Source organism: Crocodylus porosus, unplaced genomic scaffold (genome assembly GCF_001723895.1).
Source record: "Crocodylus porosus isolate Cpor-Errol unplaced genomic scaffold, CroPor_comp1, whole genome shotgun sequence".
Taxonomy (NCBI): domain Eukaryota; kingdom Metazoa; phylum Chordata; order Crocodylia; family Crocodylidae; genus Crocodylus; species Crocodylus porosus.
The window spans coordinates 84,616,339-84,643,880 of NW_017728886.1; the positions used below are offsets into that span (position 1 = coordinate 84,616,339).

At 40.7% G+C, this 27,542-nt stretch overlaps 1 protein-coding gene across 5 annotated transcripts in view; it reads right to left on the bottom strand.

The window, feature by feature from the left end:
• Positions 1-7,271: 7,271 nt before the first annotated feature.
• The window catches only part of PDE1C (phosphodiesterase 1C), a 479,499-nt gene continuing 459,228 nt past the window's right edge, over positions 7,272-27,542 (bottom strand). For all 5 annotated transcript variants that reach the window (XM_019538223.1, XM_019538225.1, XM_019538224.1 and 2 more), the window contains 2 exons: positions 20,478-20,543; positions 7,272-9,051 (listed from right to left, as the gene is read on the bottom strand). In XM_019538223.1, the coding sequence (XP_019393768.1) occupies positions 8,888-9,051; positions 20,478-20,543 (230 nt within the window). In that variant the 3' untranslated portion in view covers positions 7,272-8,887. The remainder of the gene's footprint in view (positions 9,052-20,477; positions 20,544-27,542) is intronic.

The window sequence follows — 27,542 nt, forward strand, 5'->3', positions numbered from 1 at the left end:
CCAATTAAAGTAGCTAAAGCAGTGCTGGAAACTTCATCTACAAAGCTACATGTGGCCAGCTATGGAAACTCTGGACCATGTATACATTTATATAGGGGGTGGATGGTGGAGGAATTTGAGTGATGAGTAAAGATAAGTAAATAGCCACAAATTTGGCTCTTTCATCTCCTCCTCCTCCACTCCTTTTCCCAGAATAATGGGAATACCAGAGTCCACGTGAAGAACTGCCCAAAAGCAAGAGCAGGATCCCCACAACTTGCTTACCCATCTACGGATTGTGTATATCAGGAATTTACCTTTTCAGTAAAATCACCCAACAACAATTCTTAAAGGTGGATCAACAAGATTTATTATTTAATAAACAAATAAGATTGTAAATCAGTGATATAATTTGAAATTAAGCCAAAAAAAATGTCATTACACATGACTCAGCAACAGAGAATGTATCCTATGTGAAACTTTGTATTCACTGACAAAGAATTGAATTGAAGATTCCTTTTTTCCTCTACAACAGTGGTTTTCAACCTTTTTCATTTGCGAACCCCTACAATTTCAAATGGAAGTGCAAACCCCTTCAAATTTTAAGTGTGGGTATTCATGTACTTTTGACTGATCACAGTCATCTTTCACGGATCCCTTACACATAGTTTGTGGACCCTCAGGGGTCCATTGACCACAGGTTGAAAACCACTGCTCTACAAGAGTTAATGGTTCTCTCTGCAAGTAAGTACCCAAGCTTGTGAATACCATCTTTCAGGTGACTATAGTGTGCTTTTTCCTTTACACAAAAGAGGACTTAGTGTTATCCCAAGAAGCTTGCAATCTTCAGAAAAATCTCATTTCTGGTTTAACAGGCATCATGGCATGGGAAATATAGCAGATTCTAAGGTGATTAATCCTGAACAGCTTCAGGATTAATCACCTTAGAATTCCTTCAGGCTGCAGAAAGAATTGCAGCAAGCCGTGACTTCCATGCAAAGAGATTTTTGTACAGTGTAGAGAAAGGCACATGATGCTCAGAAGTCTAAGCAAATTTCTGTTTCTGCAGTGGCATGAGCATAGGTGAGTAGGGAGCAGAGCACACATAGTAGAGTGTTTAGGTGTAGTGAAGGGAATGGAAATCTCACCTGTAGTACTTCTTGCAAAAGCTTTTAAAGTACTCCTGCTGCCCATAAGGAACACTGTGTAACACAGTTGTGCTTGGGAGCAGCCTTGAAGGCGAACCATTCAAATAGAGACTTGTCTTGAGAAGTCAAGAAAACAGTGCTCACATCCATTCATTCAGTGGCGTATGGCAAGTGCTAATAATAGTGGGGACCCTTCAGCCAAGAGCATTTGCTCCTCCAGATTAACATGAAGAGTCAAAAGGGCAATGCCAATGTGATTCAGAGTTTCTGTGACTACTTACATCACTGCAGAACCATGCCTTGCAGAAAAGTCAAATGCCTCAAACCATATCTGGTATTGTCAAGCTGCTGGTCAAACTGTTAAGTAGCTATATGGATCCTAATGCAACTCTGCATTTCACCACCAATATATCACTTAGCCTAACTCCAGATTGCAAGAGCACTTAGATGAGACTGAAACTTCAGTTTTCTGAGTGGCACTGGATTAAACACAATGCAGCAAACCCTGACCTGTGTGATGCACCTCCTGCAAGTGTACTTGTCTTCAATGGATTAGCTGTGAAGATATGAAAGGGGCATGCATTTAGATAGGTAGGCCTATAATGATGCAAAGCTGGAGCACAGATAAGTTATGACTAGCTTAGTTTTTTCTGAAGGGGCTCTGTTGCAAAAGTTTGGAACTGCTGACACGGCTTTTTATTTCAATTAAAAACATTTACACTTTAAGCCTCTCTACAGCATTGTCCATTTTTTTAAACAGGAGTTACATCCACAATGACGCTTCCAACTGCATAGCAGCCAAATTTACCATCCTCCTCCTATAGATCAATGCAAAACCCAGCAATACAAATCCACAAAATAAATTACTTGGTGCAGTTCATTCAAAAGTGCATATTCGTAAGTTTTCAAGTGGGCATTTACTAATTTCAACCTACAAAGCTGGTTGAGCAAATAGAAAGTCATTTTTCATTTGGGGAGCAGGTGAATAAGAGACTTTGCTAGATTCTGTAGATGTATCAGAGTATATCATTTCTCACTGCTTTCAACTCTAGCATTTCATAAAGAGAAAGTGCTTAAATGTTACTTTCTTTGCAAATATGTGCTTGAGCAAAAATAAATCTTAAAGGGGGAACCTTTCTGGACTTGCTAAAACATGCTATGTTACAGCTAAATACTGTGGCCAATGGCAGATGTTATCTCCACCAGGCAAAACACAAGCTTTCCAGAGAGAAAAATAAATGCGCTAAGAACTTAGTTTACCAGCACTCGCCAGCAAGAGGAGCTGCCGGAAGGGCCTCTCAGCCTCCCTCCCACACCTTCAATTGTGCTGCTAATAAGAAGTGATCTCTGAGCTTCCCCACAGCATGTCATGCTGTTCTGTGTGTTGTGTGCGTGTCATGCTGTGTGTGTTTTGTTGTGCTGTGTGTGCAGACTGCCACCCAAGCAGCCTGGTAGCTCCCCACCACTCTCCCCAGCTTGGCCTGTTCTGCTTCCCCTCCTTCTCCCCTCCCCAGCCTGGAAGGTCCCCTCCCAACTCACCAGCTGTTGCTCTGCTGCCCAGTCTGTTACTGGGGAGGAAGGAGGGGTGGCACCAAAGTCCAGGAAGACAGTCAACCTGGGAGTGGTGCCTCCTGGGATGCTGGAGAACACTGATTTAGTCATTTGATTTCCCATGAATAATTAGAAGTTTGGCTAAGTTGAGCACAACTCAAAGATAGTCCTCACTTTAGGTGGTCTAGAGGGCACTTAGCACTTGGTAATGAGCGTAAATATGTGAAGCTATACTTTTTAAGCAGCCGTAACAAGGTTTAAGTGTAACTTCTCATTTTAATCTAAGGCAGTTATGTTGTTTCTGGTTTTTGAGCTAGCTTGGGCATCTCTGCAGTCTACTGCAAGCTTCCATGTAGGCATACTTCTATAGCTGATAAGTGAGAAAAGCAATACAAAGCACATCATCATGGAGCGACACTAGCACAATCTTTGGTCATTACCAAACTGTCCATTCATTCATGTCCTTTAGACTTGTTTAGGAGCTCATTACTAGCCTTGCAGCCTGATGCAAAGATTTCTACTGACTTGGCTAGGCTTTAAATCAGGCCCCTATTGATTTTACAGAGTAATTTATTTTGAGTTGCATTCTTCACAAACTTGTCTCAGTTTTTACCCATCCCCCCTTCCTGTTGAAATTAACTATATATTTGGGGGACAACTATTATCTCTTTTCAATAATACTAGATACCATATTTACCCAAATTTAAGATGAGGTTCCCTCCATTAGCATGCTGGGGAGCCCCCTGTCTTAGATTCACATACAAACAGAGGGCATGGAGGGATTGGGGCGGTCGACAGGCTTGAAAAGGAAGCTAGGCAGTAAACTGAGAGCCCCATAGACAGGAGGGCCTCCTAGCCCTCCGTCCACTTGCCCCCTGCAGCATCTGTCCCCCACCCCTTTGCCATCCCTCTTCCTCCCCTTACTGGATTCTCTCCCAGGGCCAGAGCACATGGAAACTCCATCCCCCACCCAGCCAATGAGACAGGCCACCGCTGCTGCATGGCCAGGCAAGAGCCACGCTTCTATATGCTGTCTTCTGGGGAGAGAATACAGCCAGAGAAGCATCTGACAGTAAGTGGGGGAGAGGCAGTGGCGTGTGCAGCTGGCAGGTGAGGCAGGAAGGCTGCAGGGATAGGAAGGGAGGCAGAGGGCAAAGGGGCTGCTTGACCCCCACCCCCCAATTATTGCTTTCCCCGCTATAGCAGTGGGGAGGATGAGTTCTAGACAGCCCTCCAATATTTAGATTCTATACCTGGACATCTATAACAAATGTATACATTTTCCATATATAGAATCTAATTGTTGGGGAAGGGGGGAGAGTTTGTCTTAAACTTGGGGTCATCTTAGCTTTGAGTGAATGTGGTAGAGGAAATATCTATACCACTTTAGTTGTGTTCATGGGGAATAAACACAACTGAGATCTCAAGCACAGAGATCACTTTTGCTCATTTGTCAAACCCAAAAATGTGGTAGTGAAGCTACCTGGGGGACATCCCAGGGGTTGGTCTCAAGCATGCTGGGGACCAAAGTCCTAAGAAACACTGGGGTGGAGGGAACACCCTTGGAAAACTCTGTACTTCATTTCTTGGTTTGGAACATGTGAGTGGAAAAATCCTGCCCGAGAGCCCCACAGAAGCAGTGGCCTAATAAATATTATTTTACCTTTTTCTACCTTGGAAACTTTGGCTTTACACTTAGTGACCAGGTAAGCAGAATGGAGGAATTGGGCCAGATCTTTCCTTCCAACAGTTGCCTATTTCTCCAAAAACTCTGGCAATCTGGGCTTGGATCTTTATATTAATCTGCATAACCCCACTGACTGTAGTGGAACAACACCAATCTAGACGTTTTCCATTTGGCTTCAATTCTCCTAGCTTTACTCAAGAGCACCCCTGGTCTTATGGACTGGAGATTTGTTGTAGCAGAAATCCTGCTGATGAGGCTTATCCAGCCAGCAGAAGGTGGAAGAAAAAGTGTTAATGAACAAAGGCAAAAATAGAAAGGGATGTGTGTTCAGGGGCTAGCTGAGGGTTAAGAGGACCAGTCCAAAGACAGAATAGCAAGGAATTGGGCTGAGCCTCAAGGGGGCAGGGATTGGAGCTAGGGAACCATGTTGTGTAGGGATTTGGGAACAAAACTCTTTACTGCCTAGTTTCCTTTTCTAGCTTTACTGTCTGCCTGGCCTCCCCAGTCCTCTGCCTCTTTGTATGTTTAGCTTCTTATCTCTGTCCATCTGCCCTTGAAACCTGCTCCCTCTAGCTCAGGAAACCACCACTTTTCCTGCTGTATCTCAATCTCAACTGCCACTGAAAAAATGCATCCATTTAGACACAGACAAACACATGTATACACATACAAAACACCACAACATTATATGGACTAGATTCTAAAGAATCTCTTTCTGTCTCTGTCTTTGCATTATACGTCATAGTTAATTTAGCTTTTGAAGTTTGGGACTCATAGCAGAGATGGGATTTTTTATTAGACCAACAAGATTTTTGCAAAATCTTTAAATTTTGAAGAAAATTAAAAATTGTCTTTTAAAGTTCAGATTTTTACTTAATTATTTAAAAGAAAAGAATTCCACCCCCTTTCTTGATGCAGCAAATACATCTAGTGATTAGAACAAAGGACCAATTTACAAATGAACTGAACATAGAAAAAGACTAAATTTGCAACTTTTATTGTGTGCAACAAATAATTCAAGAGGCTTTCAGTGACATCAGTGATGTGGGGGCAATCAGAATCATCAAGTGACAGTATTTTCAGTATGTCATTGTTTCTACACTTGCAGCAGTTAATTCAGAAATTAGCTATGCAAAAAGCAAAAATACTAAGCACTGCAAGATTGCCCTTAAACAGTGCACATTGTTAGAAAAAAAAAACTGCTTGGAAAATGTATTATGAAGGTACGCTAGATGGCAGTGTTGTACTAGGAGGACAACACCATAAATTCAATCAAGTAATTCTAATCAGTCAAGCTCTACGCTACTGAAGTTTTGTTCAGAAATGATTCACTGAAGTGTCCAATATTTACATGGCATTGTCTGCACAGGCTTCAAAACCTTCTAAGATGCTAATTTAGCACCACATTGCTGATGGCAGAGCAGCAAAGTTAAGGAGAAAGATGACACCGTTGGAGTCCTAAAATCCATGTTGCATTGGACATTTGGTGACAACAAAATCTCTTTGATATATGGGTAGAAGATGCCAGTAGAGAAAATGCTGGATCAAATGTCCTGAGAATGGGGTTCCCTTGCCAGTTCTGACAGGCTGACCAGTTGACCTTGGGCAAGTTGCTTTGTGACTCACTTTCCCCATCAGTATAATAGGGATAATATCACTTATATTCTTTCTAGAGTACTTTAAGATCTATGGATGAAAAGGGCTAGACTTTAGTATTATTATGACTTGTGGGCAGTTCTGAAACAAGAATTTAAGTTGGGTATTGACAACCTGTAGTCTCAGGCCAGTGATTCTCAACAAGGGTGCCACGATATCCTGGGGTGCCATGAAATCTTTTTAAGAGTGCTGAGGGATGCCGCAAAACATTAGCACTGTTACGTGTACAAATACCTACACATGATTCACAAGATAAACCCAGAGATTTCAAACAGGAATCTATAGTGTCAAAAACATTCTGACTTGTGGTCTTTCTTCTGCCACAGAAGAATTGCTCCATTATTTTTCTGTAGTGAAAACATGAGTGAAAGCTAAGAGCTGTCATTTTCCACAAGGTGCATGGAGTCTGAGGGGTGCTTTTATTCTAACAAGGGGTGCCTTGCATCCAAAAAGGTTGAGAACCACTGTATATGACACAAGTAAAGGAGCGGACTCAGAAGGGAATTAAATGCATAATCCATATTTAAGTGCATACATTTCCACTAAAACTGAAATCCAAGTTAAGCCTCCAAATTCCTTTGTCGACCTGGTCCCAAATCCCCAGCCCTTTCTGACACTCTAATAGCGCAATAGCATGTGTGCATTTTGTTCAGTTTTTATTATTCATAATTGTTCGTTTCACCTTTCCCAAGTTCAAAACACTGCAACATTCATAGGACACAATATCTACAACTATAAAATATTTAAATCAGGCCCAGACCTAGAGACTATAAAAGGGAGGAAAACCTCTTATATCTTTTAAATCCTGATCAATATATTCCAACCAGCCCTTTCACTTTCCTCAGTCATTTCCTTTGATCCACCAGACTACTAGTGGCCTACTAGAAATTTGGGGTGGGGCTACGGGGTATGGTCTCCCCCAGAATTCAAGGCCTTTGCCCCCTGACGGACATTGCCAATGGCAGCAGGGGGACAGAGAGGGATTCAGATATATCTCTTACTTGATCTGTGGCCCCCAGATCCCTTCTGCTGCCCCCCAAGCCTCCCCCCCCACAGCACTTGGCCCCATCACCGCCACTGCTAGACCCCCACTGTGGCTACCTGACCTGCAGTGATACTGCCACCAGACCTGCCGCAGGTGCTGCTGGTCCCTTGGATTTGGCCTGGGAAGAACCCTGCAGTGTGCCAAACCTGCAGTGAGTTTGACCCCGTGCTTTAGAGAAAATAAAAGAATACACACACAGAAAACGTATTTGGAAGAATAATATAATATTGCATTTCTATATATCCCATTCATGTAAAACATTTCAGGGCACTTTACAAGCAAAATATAGCTCTCTTCATGAATCAGAAAATTTTCAGAGATAAATAATATTTTTACTCTCATAAATAGTAGGCTTTAAAGTATATCCCCCATTTCATTTGGTTCACGTGGGTCAGGAACTGAAGAATCAATAAACACCATTAGCAATCTTCTGTGTAAGGGCAACACAAAAATTAGACACCTGGAGAGAATGCAGGTTTAATTGACTGGACAGTGTTAAATCAGTTGTGCAACCGATGTGTTTTTTCTGAGGAAGACAAGCAAATGGAATTAGGAATCATATGCTGAGGTCATCTATTTCATGTAGAATGCTGGCAAGAAATAGTTAGCAATATTCATTGTAAAATTTGACAAGATTTGAAGGCTATTCAAGGAATTTCAGTGCTCATTTCTAAGGAAGAATCTGATGCCTGTAACATTCCACAGCAATTTTCATATAGAACCCAGCCCCTATAATGCTATAGATATGTCACAAAGCAGTGTGTATACTGAGGACATTATTTTTACTCATCCAGGGCATATACAATGTGGGTATTAAAAGGGGTAGGTATCACTACACCTGTATACCTGTTTGACCTTTCACTATGCAATATTGGTCCGGGAGCTTTACTACTCATATCATTCATGTAGCAGTGGGGAGGGACAAAGTCACAGCTCCAGCTGATTAGTTTCCATGGACTGAATGACATTCCTAGTAATGCCTTTCAAAGACAGCATTTCCAAGAGTAACTTTTAGGGTGCTAAAGATGAATATGCTCTTCTTTCAGGCTATTTACTGACATGCTCATGGTGAGCATGAATAAGATGAAACGCTGTCTGAGCCCCTCTCCTTTTTCTACGGTTTTGCTTTTGTATTAGGTTTATGATCTAAAACATATCTGTATCTAGAATTAAAGGGTAGGTATAAAAAACTCTTCCATATAGAACTTTAGAAGAACATGTCTTCATAGACTCGGACTCCCATCTCTATATTGATTGGGGGACAAATGACCAAAAACATACTTGTCATGCAAACCACCATTTTAAAGTTTTACTAGGTTTTCTTTTTCTCTTATAAGTAAAATTAGGTGTTTTTTGTCCCCTATTCCTCCTACCTATGTAATTCCAAATCCTTAGTATAGTATAAACAGTAGGCAATGTATTCACAAAACAGTTAGTTCTATGCCAGGCGAGCTATTCGTTTCAATTGCAGGTCATGCTGGCTGAAATTCAGACTAAATCACCATAATGGGCCTTTACAATCTAGGAAAGTTGTACCCTTCTTAATTAGATAATTATTATATTTATGCACATTTACCAGCAGGCATTAAAATAGACTGATATTTTAGATCTAAGTTGGAGAATACTCCAGCAATAAGGAAGACTATTGAGACTAGGTCAAGCAAAAGCTTCCACTGAATTATTTGGCTAACTTATATACTCGCTTGCATCCTGAATTATTCACCATTTGGCGTACAATTCAATATGGCCTGTGTGATTATTCTACAATAGCCACCATCAGGTTGTGAGGAACAGCATGAAGAAAGAGTTTTTCACTTTCTCTTATTTCCTGTTCCAGTGCTGAGATATATGCTGAATCTTTTTCATCCTGCCTCTTTGGTCAAGAAGCCTGTATCTCACCATATGGTCCTCAGATTTCTTGTGAAAATTTGAGAAGTAGGATCCTGATGTGGGTCTCTTGAAATGGCGCAGTTGAGGTTTGATGGCTGGATGTTATAAAATAAAAATAAACATTTTAACAAACATACTTTTGGGTTACCTGTGGACACAATATCGTCTTCCTTGCACCCTAGTTCACCCCACTCAATAAAGGTTTCTATAGCTGGAAGATAATTTAAAGATTATTAGTGCCAGGGAGAGTCTAAAATAAAAGTTCAGGTCTATATTTTCCTACCTGTCTTGGTAATTGAGCATCTGGTCTCCTTTCTAAATATAGTTATCACTGAAGCAGAGATTATTTAGAAACACTGAGCCTGGATATAGGGTAATGGGATCTGAGGTGTCAGTATGATTCATTAATGAGATAGTGGTCAGCTGAGAGATTCATATGTGGAATCCACCCAAATCCTAGTTTCCTCAAAGTTTAAATTGTGAACGTTTGAATCCAAGCCTTGCTGTGGACTATCTTTATGTTGGTACCAATAAGAATAAAATATATGCATTCTTGCTTATCTCTTAGATTTTATTAATAATTAGATTTTGTGAATAGGGGCCATGTAAAATGCCTGAGCAATGAGCATGAGACAAGTATTTTATGGGAAATATATTGCTTAAAGCATCAAATCACAGAAGTCAGAATCATCCCCTATGCAAACAGCTTACCATTAAATTTAGAGTACATTTCCAAGTCTCATGCTGACAATACCCTGGAATAATGCCTTCTGGTAATGAGGAACAAAAAAAAAAATCTCTAAAAACAAACATTTACACTCTTTCCTGTTTTCAAAGAGATCATCCTTCTGACAAGTAGGATTAAAAGCTTGAAAGGTATGTGCTAGGTGATTTACTGCTCTTCAAGAAGCTTTCACTCTTCAGACTCTTTCCATTTTCTCTACTCAGCATGGACTCTGCCAAACTGTTATTGGATTTCCCACTGCTTAGCATGGAGAAATTTTTATTATTAACTGGAAGTCTACCAGAGTCATTGGCAATAGAGATGAGTTGGCTGATAAGTATAAGGGGCATATCCAGAATACTGACATGCCATTTGTCATCCTAATTCAATAACTGAGTGAAGGCGACCTCTAACATTTAGTTTTCTTAAACTTTATTGATGCCAATGGCAAGGAAATGCAGGGAGGTCATGGAAGTGGAGGCAGCTATGCTAGAAGGACACTTGGGTTTTATTCCCAGCTTTGTCACTGACTTATGTGACTCTCCTGCCTCTCTGAGCAAGTCACTCTCCTGCCTTAGTTTCCCCAATATGTAAATTTAAAAAAAATAATTACCTAATTCTGATAACTTTTCTGAGGCTTTTGTTTCGTAAGGCTCTTAGGGATTTTCAGGTGATTGGGATGGCTTTCTAGGCTTCCTGCCTGTTAGGCTTAGCCTTAGGGAAAAACTAGAAGTATGTCTAAGGCAACACAACATATTGACCTGTAGCTTGCTGACAGTGTACCTTAATTATTCATGTAAGGGATACTTCTAGATGTTAATGCTGGTGCTTTGGAGAATGCAGTTGGCCTGTGAGCATTTGTGTGATGTCAGCATGAGCACAGGAGAAGATGCCCAATAGAAATTCTTCATTTGAAATAGCTGAATTACACAAACAGCAGTGAATGGTACATAGAATTGGTTTGGAATATTCCCTGAAGGCAGACGTACAATAAGCAAAACTGACCAGGAGGAGATAGGGCCAAAATGTACTCTTTTCTGGCAATCCCCAGCAGAGAGCTAATGGGCACCATACCCATCTGGGCAAATATTTGTGTAGTTTTAAGGCTTTAAGGTACACTGAAATCAAATCAGCCTCTAGCTGACTCAAGGCCTATGGAACTGAACATTAATCACCTTTCCTTCAGTTACAGTCTTTACAGACTAGGCATAGCTGAGGTTGATGCATACTGGACAGTCTCCAAAGCTCTACCATATCACAAAATACATGCAAGTACATGCAAAGGAAAGTGATTAGGGCTGAATTGAAATAACTGCAGTAGAGCATGAGCTGCCAGTCCAAAAGAGAGAGATCCAGTTCCTTGTGCTCTCAGCTGATGTCAATGGCTGTGAGTCTAATAACTAAAAATGTCAAATCTGGGTACTACAGGAATGAAAGGAATACTAGGGCTTTGTTAATCAAAACAAAACTTGTGGCTTCATGAGAAAAATATTGTTCTGAATATAAATTCTCACTTCTAGAAACATGGAAACCATTTCTGGAGCCCATAAGAACATTATGTATGTTACTTGTACTGTTGTTCTGCATTTGAGGAATTGTGCAACAGAGCTGGGAAAATACAGGGAAAATCACTCTTAATAAAAACCCATTTGATTAACATCTGTGAAATGTATTCATCAGAGACCTTTTTATCCATTTACATATACTTATGAGAGAGGGAAATGTTAAAACACAAAAATATTAGTTAGTGATTACACTAACTAATATGCAAAATGAAAGTGTCATTGTAGCGTATGCTGCCTTGCTTCTAGTAACTTTAGCTAGCAAGGATTATGATAGCAGAAGAACATAGTGACATGCACTACAGCATACTCTTACCAACCAGAGTGTCCACCTAAGGACCCCTGAAAATTTGTGACTGAGTTGCTATATGCTGGGGTTCATTCCACCATATGAACTAATTGCTGTTAATAGATTATGGAGCAGATTCTTAAGGAATACATTTCTAAGCACTTGAAGGAGAAGAAGGGGATTAGAAACAGTCAGCATGGGTTCATCTAAAAGAAATCTCACAAGATTCAACATGGACAAGTGCAAAGTCCTGCACTTAGGACAGAATAATCCCATGCACCACTACAGACTGGGGTCTGATTGGCTGGGCAGCAGCTCTACAGAAAAAGAACTTGGGGTTACAGCGGGCAGTTAGCTGAATATGAGCCAACAGTGTACCCTTGTTGCCAATAAAGCCAATGGCACACTGGGATGCATTAGTAGGAGCACTGCCAGCAGATTGAGGGAAGTGATTATTCCTCTCTTTTTATAAGTTATACAAGTTAAGGAAGTACCATGAGTTACAACAGTGCCCACCCCCTCACCCCCAACCCAACAGATGTTTGCTGTTGAGTCGTGGGGGTGGGAGATCAAGCTCTACTTCGGATCCAATCCAGGAGGAACTGCTTGTCTGCGGCCTCTCTCCACTAGCCTCACCCTTGCTCTTCCAGCTCCAGTGCTACCTGCAGGATGGGATGGGGGGAAAAGGGAGGGGAGGGAGTTCCAGGCTGGGGTTTGCCCAGCCTGAGCTGGAGGGTGGGGGAGAATGTGGAGTGGGCCACCCCACCTCGAGGCAAGGGCCTCCAATCCATATCCCACTCCCCCACCAGCTCAGACTGGGCAAACCCCATCCTGGAGCTCCCTCCTCCTTCCTTCTCCCTCTCCCTTCCTGCAGAGAGCATTGGGGACGAGGCTGTGCTGCGTCAGTCCAGCCTCAGTTGCTTGCAGGGGTAGACAGGAGTTAATGAAAGCATTCCACTTTGGAGTACCTTCATCTGAACCATTATTACATGAGGATTAATTTGTCATGTGATTGAGCACTTCTAAAGTGCTCTGCAGTCATGCACTTCTGTCAGGGTACAGCCTTAGAGTGCTTTCAAGGGGCCGATCATGCAACAGACATCACTTCTGTCAGCACCCTATGTGTTGTAGGGTTGCACTCTTTTTTTTTAAGATTATTTAAAATTGCATTTCCTTTAATGCCATCCCTACAGTAGTTAAATCAATAATATATTTCATTTTAAAAATTTCTGTTGGAACAATAGTTTGGGTTTCATAAAAAATAAACCCAAGAATGTAAGGACCAGAGCACTTGTATCTGCGACTGAAACTACTGGTTGCTGCTCAGACTTATAAATATAAGATCATAAGAACTGCCATTTATCAGGTCAGACCATAGGTCTACCATATGCAGTATCCTGTGACACATACTCAACAGTGGCGGAGAGTGGAGGCTAAGCAAGAGAGTGAACAGAGTATGATCAGGGGTTTTTTCCACTGCTCCTCTCCCACTTGCAGCCTCTAGCGTTTAAGGTCTAGAAATCTGATTCAGAAACTGTACCCTCAACTGCCATGGTCAATAGTTACTGAAGCACTTCTCCTCCAAGAATTTGTCCAGCTAACCATTTTTTTCTTTCATGATCTCTAAGAATGTGCATCATTTCAAAGATGGCTGTGTGAACCCTCCCATATTCCACAGTCACAAATATTCACAAGCCTGTTTTTAAATCTGGTTAAACTATCCTATTAAAACATTTACAAATATATAGGACTTTGCCATCATGATGCTATTTTTGTTATAGTTATTATAACCATAATAAGGCAAATATAGCTCACCACCTCAGCAAATATGGATATTTTTTAGTAGTGAAACTGGTAGGATTCAACTATGCACATAGACCATAATTGGTATTAAAGGATATCCAGTTCCAGCGTAGCACCATATACACTAATGCACAATGTAGAGCTAGAGGAGAAAAGAAGAAATTCATGACTCATTCAATTATCCCTACCTTGTTATGGGGTGTGCTAGCCTCACAGAAAGCTTATGGGTTGAAACAGGCTATGCACTGCAGCACAATCACAGAGCAATGTCTTGAGCTGGACAGAGGCATTCCTTACTTCCTCTACAAACACTCAGCATGCAGACTGATATACATGAATAGCATCCTTTGTGCATTGGTAGTATTAGAGTGATTTGTAGCCATGATGGTCCAGGAAATATGTGAGAGGCAAATATTTTTGTGCATGATAGCCTTTCTTGGACCCACTGGATGAAGAGCCCTGTCTGAGTACAGAAGGGCGAGCACAGTGAGTACATTCTTGTGAGGGCATCCCATAGTAACCCATCTATCACTTGCACAGGAATCCCTGCACACAGGTAGTGGAAAGGAGCAACTTTGAGTCAGGCCCATGTTGGTGTGACGACTTTAGTCTTCATCTACCAGACATTTCTAGCTGGTCTAATAAGAAGGATACAAAACCCCTACTTTTTCTGATCAAAATAAAGTGATAGACATACTTTTTTTAATGAGCATGACATTACATCAAAGGCTTTCTTCATTAGACTATTTTCATAGGAGCTGACTTAGGAAAGTTAAAGGTACTGCATCATCTAAGTTAATATTCTGCAGTTAAATGAAGGGAGGATGTACAGATTCTTTTTCCTGCTTTCTCTTTCTTTGCCACTGAGGGGGTCTCCCACATTGTAATTAAGAACAATGCCTCAAGGACAAAGTGGAAAGAGAATCAAAACTGTTCATTTATTAAGGTTATTGAAATACTCAAATACTGCTTTGTGCCTCAGGGAGATTTAATCTCCAAATAGTTTTTAAAAAACATCTGTTTGTTAACAACACAGTGGGCCCACTGTCCTGTTAATAAAAAAAAAAACTGGCAGGAGAGAAAGAGGCGCACCAAGGCTTTAAAAACACCAGGTTATCTCATATTCAAATGGCTGAGAATCTTAGATGCAAGGGATAAGCTTCCTTTGTCTAGCTGTAATATGCTGAACAACACACATGACATCCTCCTGTGTGCCCAACCTCATGTTTTTGGCCCCAGAGCTCCAGTTCAAGCCCTGGCACATCACACTGCACCTTCTCTTCTGCTAACCTCTATGTCCATTAGATGGCTGCATTATTACCATATATCCTTTAAACACCCGCTTTGCAATGGTGTGTCACCAGCTGCTGCCATCATCCTTGTGCTCGCAGCAGAGGACCTTGTAGAGAAGGTTCCCCAAGCCATTTCTCCAGCTGTCAGACATAGCCCAATATGCAAAGCTTGTCATCAAGACTCTGAAGTGCATAACAGAGTGAAAGCATAAAGAACTCTAGCTAACAATGTACTAGCTCTGGATACAAATTATACTGAGAGAAAACTGGGGGAATTTTGTGTGTGTCATTTGCTCCCTGGTAGCTGTTTTGTCTCTCTTTCAAGCTAGATTGCGTCAGTTTACCTCTGAATAAACCAGGACTAAATTACTGTCGTTTAGCCTTCACTTACCACAGGATAGGAACAGACACATGAAAGAGTGATAGCAGAGCAGCTCTAAAGCCCATCCTCCACTATCAACTCTCTCCAATTTCTTTGTGTGTCCTTACCCTGCATCACTTTGCCATGTTTTTATCTTTCTTTCCAGATAATAAGATGCCTATTACCCAAAGGGAAAGTAGCAAAAGTTATAATTTAGCTAAAAAGCTTTTTAAAAATATAACTTCTTTTCCCCCACTGGAACTCTGAAATCATTCAATGCCAATGACAAATCTCTCTTTTCACTGAAAAGTTACACAGAATAATCCCCAGCTGTAATGTCTTATTTAACTCTTACGCTTCTGTGATATGTCAGATGCTTAACAGCATTTACTGCATCCCTATAGCAACATGAATGCATCAATGATTCAAATAAAAGCTGTTTTCCTGGCAAGTTAGAGGTTTTCCTCCACCCCCCCAACTGTATCAAAGATTTTTTTAAATCCCTGATTTTGGAAAAGATGTGAAAGATATCCATGGTAAGTTTTCAAATAGTTATTCAATGACCAGGATGTGTTACAGGAGATGAATAGGACAACCTGGAGTTCTGAAAAAAAAGAACTGTCCCTTTGAGAAAGGTATATGCACCACATGAGCCAACATGGGGGGAAAAAAAAGCTCTGCCAGTAAAAATGTCCATGTATAGGCATTAGATCATTCTGGCCAGGTACAGGTGCTACATTTCCACCAGAAGATCACTACCTTTCCAGTAGAAATTGCCAGCATACCAGGTCTCATTCATTTTTTCACGGAGGAAACATGCCCTGTACACAAGAAAAGATCTTTCACCTTGATACAAGAAAAGATCTACCCTTGCAAGATAATTTTTCATGTTAGAATGAATGATTGCATGCTTAACCATTTGACTCCCCTGTGATTGAGAGGAGTCAAGCAGCAGCTTCAACTGTGCTTTCCCTGAACTGGGGTGACTGGTCTGGGAGGAAAAGGAGTGTGGGGGTGGGGGTTCCCCATATCTGGACTCCTCTCATCCAGCTGCCTCTGCTCTCCTACCGTTCCCCAAGAGTGGCTGACCTTAGTCTGGGAAAGGCATCAGGAGTATGGGAGAGGTGCATCTGCAAACTAGAACACCTGTATGTTCCCTTGGGAAGATTTCTACTGTTGCAAACTTCCTACGGTCCATGGCCTCTACAAATAAAATGTTAAGTCTACCATTGCATTTTGGTGGTTCCTGTCTCCTTAAATTGTAAGCTGTAAGTGTATTGAACCCAGAAGAGTGTACTTAGAAAAAAAAGGTAAAATTAAGCCCTTTCATTGTTTTCAATAGGCTATATATAAGGTATTTTGGTTTCTGGGGACAGTGCTAATTAACAGATATACTTCATAATAAGCCACCAAGGATAACATGCCATTTTCTCCAGTTAGTTTCTCTTCTCCTTGTACCCTCCATTTAACTTTGAGCTGGCACTTAAGAAGGAAGAGCCACCAAAACAATGCCATCCACTTCCTGGTGTTTATCTCTGTATTAAGGATGATAACCACCTTGGATAACATGAGATTTATCTGTGCCAAATGCCAATAGGACCTTTTAGGAGGGTTCCCAATATCCCGTTAACCACCACAACTCTTCTATTGTTCCCTTATTTTTCATTTTCACTCACAGAACATTTGGTGGTTCTGGCCAGGACCAGAAGCCAGAAATGTAGTCATGAAAACAGCTGGAAAAAACAAGTTGGCAAGAACAGCTTGTCTAGCAGCAGGAAATATTGGAAATCCATCAAGAGATATAGCTCCAGCAAGTTTTCCAGGTTGGTTGTGAACACTAGATAAGATTAGCTTTGGATAAGAACTTAGTGTCCAGGCTGAATATGCTGACTGTTCACAATTCATCTTCACCTTGTTCATATTGCTTAGTGTATAGTGTTCCCTGCGTACAGAATATGTGAAGGCATTTGGAGTCCTTTAGGAAGACAGATACCATGGTGCTTGTAGCTATCAAATTTAATATTGTTTTCTAAGAATCCCCCCTTTTCAATTTCTAGAATCTTTCTCTTTACTGAAGATAGCCGACGTTTTGCTTGAGATTTTTTTAAATGCACTGAACTCTTTTAGTCTGAATCGCTGATTCTAATGGCAATAGAAATAGGGGTTTTCTGAGCAATAGGGGTTTTCTGAGCATTATTGAGAATCTCACCTTTTATAATCAACTGACCTGCAGTCTGCCCCAGAAAAACAAAGAAGCTGTGTTCTCAAGGAAATTTTACATGTGTTCTTTTTTGTTTTATTGCTTCCCTCTAAATTTTAGTAAAAGTCAAACTTCATGGCCATTGTGTATGAAAACAACAGGCTGATTGGGATGAGAACTGGGATCAGAGGATGCGTCTACATGAGATGCTTTACTTGAGATTAGCACAAATTACTGCTCACTAAGCATCACCTTCTACATGTACAGACACCGCACAGTAATCTGATCTAATCATGAGTACATTTGCTACCTGTAAACACAAGAAGCAAATCTGCTGCGCAATATGGCATGTGTAGATGGCCAACTGGGAGCAACCTTTTTCCTGGTCAGCCAGGCAGCTGGGGGCAGGAGGTTGGTCTCTGCTCCCCAAGAGCTACCTGCTGCTGGTGGTGGGGGTCCACCATTGGCGCCCAGGTGGGGACAATGTCCCCCTGCCCTAGCAACAGAGAGCTCCCAACCTCCACTCCCCAACCACAGTCATGGAGCTGGGACTGGGAACAGGATGGGAGCTTGTTTCCAGACCCAGCTCTACGATCACAGAGTGGGGGCTAGGGAGCTTATGTCACTTCTGTAATAGATTGCTTCTTATCAGAAAACACAGCGATCCCTGCCTCCAGCAAAGAGCAGACATCTAGGAAGGTAAAGGTGTAATATGTAGCAAACAAAATCAGAACTATTACATAACTACATGAACCACGGGGGCTATACATATAAACATTACATTGTTGAGTCTTACCAGTATCTTACATTTATGTGTTTTTACTAGATTGGCCATTTTAATATGAAAACTAGCAGGCAGAGTACATACAGGTTGGTGTCATTATTAAACACACAGAGAAATCCTACCCTATCCCTATACCTGTCAGTGCCAAAATACACAATGATATGTGAAAGTTTTAACAGACAGAAAAGCATAGCCAGTCATTCAAGGGTCATTCAGAAGACCTCTTTGTATAATTCATTATGAAAGCATCACAGATTGTGTTATTCATATTGGTATCAGAAGAATGACTGAATTGGCACCAAATTGGCACCAAATAGTTTGGCTTAACAAAACTATCGCAAGACCTAACTGCTGTCCTCGTTCCTTGTGGTGGATGCTACTATTGTTGGTTTTCAAATCAGGTGATCCAACACACCAGTAGCAAAACGGAGAGGTGAGAAGGCAGAGGGCACAAAAACAGCTGTTGCCACATCTGGCAGGTGGCTTTGCACTGCCCCATGTGCAGCTACCACCCAGGGCATCTAACTGCTCTGTTACACCCTTGTAATAGACCCCTAAACCTTAAAACATGTAAAACATTACTATCCACACATTTCACTAGGGAAGCTAAGACCAGTGAATTTCAGAGAAGTGAATTTACTTACCCAAAGTCATTCAGCCAGTCAAGACCAAAGGGAATACAACTTATATTTTAAGCCACATCATCCTGAGCCATATTTTCTGTACCACACTCTCTCTTGTTCTTAACTAATATATTTTAATTGCCTACTCCCTGACAGCAAATATGACACATACGTAGGTAGGCAGTAGCTATTGTGTGCAAGTGCTTGTTAGCTTACTGCAGCATAAAAATTATACAGCAACAGGGATGAAAGTCACTGGGTAAATACCATGTGTTAAAACAAATATTTTATTAGGGGAACAGCTCAGTTCTTCAAATAACATTTTAAAAGAGGGGTAGGGTTAAATTCTAGCTCTGTTGAAATTAATTGTCTGGCATTAACTGTTGAACATACACAGTAAGTCACTGGGCTTTTAAAGATGAGATGCACTTAGAAGAAAACATATCCAAGCATTGAGGCTTTTAGAGTATCATCTTCAGGAAAGCCGTATGCATTGTCATCTGAAACTGTTGCACACTTATAATGTTAATATAAATGTACATACTTTTAAAACATATGTATAGAAAGAGAGCAAAGTGGAGCCACATAAAAGAACCAGGAACATAAAAAAATATATAGCTAATGCTATACTACATGTTTTTACTGAAGTTGATAATGAGAAATTGCACAGCTTTAGAGAATAATTCATCGTATGTACTGTACTGAACTTTCTACAAAAATCATTTCAGGCAGTTTACATGGTGAGTCTTCAGTTGAACGTTGTGACCAAGTCCTTATTTTTACGTTCAATGACAGCTCATATTTATTATTGAACATGACTGTGTGTGATGCTTTGAGAAATGCATTTTTTCATCAGAAAAAATAACACTTTCAAATCTCTCTTCCATTCCTAATCTCTCTTCCATTCCTTTCAAATCTCTCTTCATTGCTTAGCTACAATGAACAATCCTTATAATTTATCAGGCTAAGCCAAGAACAACCACCTACTGAAAGTGGCATTGTGTTGTCATGTAAAACTATCATACTGCATTGCCAGCAGGAAGCACTATATCAATGCCAATGAAAAATTTATTTTAGTTAAGTCCTTGTAGGAATTAACTGTATACTGCTGTCAATATGCTGAGTTTACTGTATCATGAATACCTGTATTTCCATCCCAGCATCCACTTGCTTTAGGTAGTCCTCCAAAAATTTCTGTAACAAATTATTTCCCAAAGTCTTTCCAAACTGAAAAATCAGCCACTTTGTTTGGGTTTTGTTTCTATGTCACATTCAACACATTTAAATTTTGAGTACCTTCTCATTCATTCAACACCAGCAAAGTTGAATGCATACCCTTAATGCCCCTCCAAGCTAAGGCTGTGTCTTGAAAAATAAGTCATCATTTTGTGTTGCTTTGTTTCCCTTTCTTTCTTTTGTGCATGTGTGAGGCAAAGATGAAGGGATTAGGAAAGCTTGTAACATTTGCATAGCAAGGATAGCAGGATCTTGGAGGTAACGGTGGGAAAATGCCAGAATAGCTACGTAAGTATCACAGAACAATATTATTTCCTTTCAATACCTATACATGGGTGACAAAAGCCAAGACAATTTTTCTTACCACATTCAGCAAGCTAAAATAGTGGAGTCTCCAGAAAAAAAAAAGAAAAGATATTATTTAAAAATATGTAAGATGCAGCTGGGGAAAGCTAAGCGATGGAACAGCCAGTCAATCATTGTCTCAAAATGGGAGTGAACTTTAAGTGGTGGATAGAAGTGTGCGAGTCACAGAATTCCTAGAGGAGTTACTATCTATGCGCCCATAAAATACAAACATCCTTCTGATTTCCTATTTGAAGGGTTGCACATACAGAAAATGTTCCAACAGAGTAGTACCTACTAACCTGGCAATGTAAGGCGGTTTGTCGACGAACCTGAGCCTGGTGCGTCATTTGACAGTCCCTTAGACCCTTGAAAAAGAAAAAACTGTTTCAGCGGTAGCAGATGAATAGCGGTTCCTGAATTTGTACAAATGCCTTCTTATGCTGCCACAGCCACTTCGAATTATCAGCTTATTTGTGATGTGTTTTCTTGACTTTTCCTTAGTAATTCTAATCACAGGAGTGAAGCTAACTTCCTTCCAAAACCAACAGCTGTCTCAGCCCCCTTTGAATTGAGAAGTGCCAACATCATACACTTCTCCTCTTATTAAAGAGAGGGTAAATATTATTTGTAGATTTTTCCTCCATTTTTCCAATGCATAGTGCTTTTGAACAGCCATAAACTTGTTTACTTTAACAGATCATAAGTCACTGTCAAGATGTTTTGTATCTGGGCACCTTGACTTTGGAATTCACATCTTAATCTGATGTCCACAAGCTGCATGCAGAAAAACCATTTCACTGAGCAGACATTTGACAACGGTTTATTATAATGTGGGAATGGGTTTGCAGGGGACGGGACAGGAGTCTTCCACTTTGCTGTTGCTGGACTATGCCTTTAATTACCTTGCCAAGGCACCTACAGCTAAGTGTCTTACATGTTTAAATTTACATAAATATCGTACATGTGATGCTATGACACACTCAATTATTTTAATAAAGAATTTCAAAAAAGGTTTTCCCATAGTCTGTGATAAAGCTTGTGTGTAGCTGCATGTCCCTGCAGAGAGGAGAGTAAGTTACTGAGTAAACTATTCATTTACATTTCCATTTAAGCAAGAGGCACACTAAAGATGGAGGATACATAGTTAGCAAACAAACTGATTTCTTAAACAAAATACTTGATTTTAGGAAGGTAGACAAGAGTCGGGACAAATTGGCAGAGTAAGCATTTGATACTGAGTCTAAGCTTCCTATGAGGTGTCAGCATCCACTTCTGGCCCAGTTGCAACATTTGCCTCTGAAACTATATCCAAGCATTACAAAAGGTGAGAGGACCCATATACTACTTTGGAGTTCAGACCATCTCAAATATAGTGAATGGTCCCCTCATATTGTGCATACACATGCAAATACATAGTTCTGACCTTTAAACACAGGACGGTAAAATATTGTTTAAGCTGATTAGGACCCACAGTCCAGTTCTGAATTACCACGTTACCTGCAGGAATGGGATGGGTTTGGTTACTTATGAGATCCTGCGTTCTAATCTCAGAGTTGACACCAACTTCTCTTTGTGGTCTTGGGCTAGTTATACTTTCTGCCTCAGTTTTCACTGCCTGTAAACTTGATCTAGCCATGCTTGTGATGACCAATTAGTTGGACAGCTGTACAATCTTTTCAAAATGTACAGTACCATAGAAGTGTTGGTTATTATTATTCCACAAAGCAGCAGATACTGGCGAACAAGTGATAAGTTCCACGGTTGGAGAGGATGCAGCAAGCTATTGAACAAATCCAAGCTTTTCACCATTCAAATTCAAATGGAGTGGAGATCTCATTGCTTTTATTTGGTAATAAGATGAACATACATGTAGTCAGTTACAGAAAAAAATTGGAATGCTGGAAAAATGTTTTATACATTTAGAGACTACAAGCCTCTCTTTCTGAATAAGGAACTAATAATAAATGCATATTGTTTTAAATCATTCTCATAACAGTTGAGAATACTTTGCATGACACGGACATGATTCATTTCAGTTTTGCATTTTAAGTCTAAACAAATCAAAGAGTTTTTTTCTTCTTCTTGTTTTAGGAACAAACTTGTTTGATTGTTGCTTTAAAAATGGATTTTGATTTGTTTTCTAATCACCCGATGCAAAATACATATAACAACCTGCCTCCTGCCTATGTCAATAAGACTCTGGATTACAGGTGTGTATTTGCCTTAGTTCAACAAGACATCTCCTTTATAATTTCTGCTAATATAAAGATACTCTGAAGTATATGTTTAGCTTCATATATAGAACTCCCTGCATAATGCCAGCTGAGAAAAACTATGTTACAAGACCAAGATCCTTGAATTTGGTTAATTTCCCCCTTTTCCTCCCAACATATCATATTAACTTCCCCCCACTTCATCATGACTCATCACTACAAACCTCATTTGGGAGCAGTGAAATCTGGTGTTACAGGTAAGATGATAATTCCATGCTTCCTCTCTGCTGAAAGTAGTCAGCCTAGCAGTTTGTGCCTTTGCTAGAAGTGCCTAAACATCTAAGCTGCTGCAGAAGTAGCGTCATAATTATTTAAATGTATTGTGGTGGAAGCAAGTCCTGCCACACTGAAGGAAGACTCCACTACTCTTATATATTGGCTTCAGCCTGAATTGCCCTGCATTTGGCATGCTGTATACTTGTAAATAATTGACTTTATCATCTACTGTACTCAACAGGGACTGCAATGAAACTCAAAGGAGTGTTAGTGCAACTTTCATTGATTTCAGTGCAACTAGTGGAGTGATTGGGCCCAAGGTGTTATTTTGCTCTAAGCTGATGTTGCAAATGCAATTGCTCTCGTCTGCTGGGGGAGGAGAAAAGGAGAGAGAAATATCAGTGTGAGAATCTGGGTCTACAGACAACCAGAAGTTCTGGTAAAACCCCAACCAGAACCCTACAAATAAAAATAGCAAATATTTAAAAAAATTGTATATAAAATTGTATAAAAATATCATCCAAGCGAGAAGAAAAGGAAAATGCTCACTCTGCCATTCTATCACTAGGATTTATCACTAGACAACACCTATGGCCATAATTAATTGTGATTTACATATGGACTCCTACAGTCACCCAGCAGAAACTATGGGATTACATGTATTCCTCCTACCACAGGATGACTTCTAAAATTGGGGCAACAGTGAATACACAACAATCCTTATACATGCACTCTGATGAAATAAAAACAATACAAAGCCCAATAGCCTGCTATGAAGTGTGTGTGTGTGTGTGTGTGTGTGTGTGTGTGTGCGCATGCATGCACACGCGCATGTGCATATATATGTGTGTTGTGCCTATATATCACTCAGGGTAAATTAATCCATACTGATATCTGTGCTGTGCTGACTAGACTGTTTCAGATACCCTAATTAGATTAGTTAAAGCTAGTTTGGGTATCACTACATTAGTATGCAGTACGCAGAATTGTCTTAAACACATAAGATGATAAAACACAGTGTCACAGCTCTGCCTCGTTATGAATGGGAAATCTCACTCTATTTTTGCTTGAAAAAAATAAGAAATAATCCAACAAAGAGGGACAAATTGAAATCTGAATAAATAGAAGCAAATTGGCCCTTTTTTGCTTTAATAAGAAAGAAGGTTACCAGGTCAAAACAGTTTGCTTTTCATTCTGAAACTAGTGTTTAGCTATGAAAGAGTCCTGGCTGGTCATCAAATCCATCTTCCTGCAAGAGCAGGGTGATCACCCCGAAAGAAAAATGTTAAACTACTACGTGATTTGAGCACACTCTGGGCAATATAATGTAATGAGCTGGGGTGATTGTTGACTTCAATAGGAGCAGGGTCAGAGCCTTAGAAGACTGGCAATAAAATCTATCTTTTCTTTCAAGCCATATGGTCAATGTGGATCTCCCCTCTTACCTCTGTAATTTATATAAAGCAGATATTAACATGACTTTATGTTTAATATCTCCATATTTGAGAATCACAGATCTAAGCCCAGCTCTGGGAACAGTGTGAAGTAAGTGGGTAGAAAACACAGCGCTATCATTCTGCATTTCAGTACTGAATGGAGCAACATATTTAAAAAGAATAAGTGGACCGGATACATCCGTTACTAACACATGAAATCGCACACAGACATAAATCAGGAAATGTGCTCCTGAGGTCAATGGACTGACACTTCTATGATATTGGTGCAAGTATGAGAACTGGGTCAAATGATTAGACAGTTAAAATCATAGAAAGTGCTCATGGAGATATACCAATTTACTCCAACTCAGGTTTTGGCCCTCATGATGAAAGGCCCCATTCAGTTTCTATAATTTTCAAATTTCTAGTTCAATCCAATCCACTTCTCACACCATCAGGTGAAGAAGGCAGTTGTTGCTAAGCAATCCTTTCCTGGGTCAGCTCCTTTCATTTCCTCTGGATGTTTACCTCTAATGTGGTTTATAGGTTGCAGAATTTGCAAAGGGTGAAAATTTAAGGTCTGTATTGGTACTCATTGACCTTGGTATTAGGGAACCCCCTGATGTGTAGGCAAATTTCCACGTAAAAAATTTCAGCAGTCAGTTCTTTGCACAAAGAATCAAAACTGCCCCTTCCAAATCCACGCAAACCGATGACAAAAAGCCTTTGCACCTTTAGATTCCATCTTTTGTATGCATACATGGCAGCTTTTAAAAATTGCATTCACTTTTCTGTTACAAGCACAGAGGCCGGATCATGACCCTTTTAAAGATGGACTCCCAAGCTACCAGTAAATGGATGTAGAAAACAAACAGCTAAAAACAATGCTCCTGTTTTATTTACCCATCAAGGGTAAAGGTTCTGGGTTCTCAAGGATACAATACAGAATATAAACAACTACAGTAAAATAAAGAGATGCATCTTTATGTAAAAAGACTAGATCAATCTGCTCAGAAGGAAAACTAGACTAGTCTAAAGTAGCTTTTAAACCTGAAATTATAACATTTTTTAGTTACCAACTTGTGCTTTCTGGCATCTGTTTCTTTTGCAGCTGTGAATAATATCCTAAACAACAGATATTTTGTTTAAAAGGAAACACAGAAATCTGCTCTCAAATCTTAGACAAAAAGCTGTGCAGTTCATATCCAAAGCTGGTCAAGCAATAAGAATAAGGATTTGACCATTTGACTTCAAGTGAGACACAAAAAATATTCCCCACCCCCCGCCAAAAAAGTCGAAGTCTTATCTACACATTGGCCACATCTACATGTGCTATTGAGGTGAAGCAATAAGCTTCAGCAAGTTTAGCTGGGTCAGAGTAGCCCCAGCTGGCAGCGGGGTCAGGGAGTCAGCCTAGTAGCCCAGGGCTACTCCAACCTGGTTCAACATACTGCAGGGGGGCTGGCTGGGGCACAAGGGTGCTGGGGCACAAGTGTGGGGCTTGCTGGAGCCTTGTGCCCCAGCCAGCCACATCAGTGTCTACACGTACAGTGCTGTGGAGTTAAAACTGCAAGTACTACTATCTATAAGTACTATCCCTCTGTGGAGTTAATTAGTTTCCTGCAACCTAATAGGGCTGCATGTGTAGATGCAAGAGGTTTACTGCAGAGCTAATTAGTCTACTCTTCAGTAAACTTCTTATGTAGATGTGCCCATTGTCAGCTTTCTTGGGAAGGTGCCAGAGTTTTCTCATCCATCAAAACATTGCCTGAGTACAGACCTGAAAACTCTTACTCTTTAAATCAGGGGCGGGCAATTATTTCGGGTGAAGGGCTGCTTACTGAGTTTTGGCAAGCCATCAAGGGCTGTATGACAGGCAGCCAGGGGCAGATAACTATTAATTTTCAAAAAAAATTTAGGGTCCCTACAGGCCAGATAGAATGACTGGCGGGCTGCATCTGGCCTGCAGGCCACATTTTGCCCACCCCTGCTTTAAATAATGTGGAATAAAAAATTCTGACATTGTATAAGGATCAGAAAAGTTCCAGAGAAGTGTAGGCGCTAGTGAATTATCATGATGATCGGATCCTTTAAAAGACATTAAAGAGGAGAAATTGGAGGACATGCCCATCGACATCCCCTTATTTGCAAGGTGTAAGTTTCCTGGGTTCCCTCTCCCTGATCATAAAGTTTCTCAAAAGCCCATGAGGTATGCTGCTCATCAAGTACGGTAATGTTTTGTAAAAAATTCGAATCACATTCTCATCCTAGAGCTTGAAGTATACTTCTTATTATACATGACTTTGAAACCTAGGTCTCACTCTATTACTTCCCTATGGCATTCAGTTGTTCTCATGTGCATGTAGCTCCCATAACTGGCAATGGGATGAGGTGGGCCAGCAGGACATGCCTTATGTTTTCAGTATTCTAGCTTAGTATATACTTGTCTGCAGGGATAGTAAGGCATCTAAAATTTTATTTTCATGACAGAGTGGGCATGTCTACACATGCATTTATATCACAATAATTTACTGGGCAGTGAGTTACTGTACAGTAAATGGAAATAGGCCACCATGTACATATGCAGGTGTTAAAGTGCATTAACACGGTATTCACACAAACACAGTGTTACTGCACAGTAACTAACTGAGAGTAAATTAGATATCTGCATGATGCAGGTATCTAGTTTATGCTCAAATTAGTGTAAGTGGCCATAGTTACTGTGCAGTATGGGTGTTCATGTGTAGCTGCATGCCCATACTGTGCAGTAATTTAGGTTACTGCACAATAACTATGCACATGTAGGTGCACCCACAGGGAATGAATAGCAAAGAATTAACAACAGAAATCCTCCCCCGTGTTTCATATACTGAAGATTAGGTCTGTGTGAAGTGGCTAGTATTTGCTTTGGATTCAGATTCGGCCAATTCAGGGGACAGTGATTCAATTTGGTGATTTGAATCACTGTCCTGATTCGATTCAGCCAAATCTGCTTCAGAGATTGGATTGCTGCCAAATCTCTGAATCAGCCAGGCCCATCCCCCACCAGCTCTCCCAGTCCAGCAATGGCTACCCCGCCCACCCCAGCTCCCAGCTCTATAGAAAAAAAAAAAGCCCCAACTCACCGGGTGCTGCCAGGTGGGGGGGGCAATCCCCACCTCCCCCCCACTGCCCCATGCTGCATGGGGGGCTATGAATGCTCCCCCAGCCCTCCGTGGGTGCCAGCTCCAGCCCTTTAAAGAAAGAAACCCTAAAAAAACCCCCGGACTCACTGTTCCTGCCAGCGGGGGTGATCCCCGCTGCCCCCCACTGTCCCGTGCCACATGGGGGCTCTGCATAAGACCTGCCCCCAAAGCCCTGAGGCTGCTGCAGGAAGAGTGAGTCCTGGGGCTTGTCTCCATTTTTTTTTCTTAAAGGGCTGGAGCTGGCTCTGGCAGGG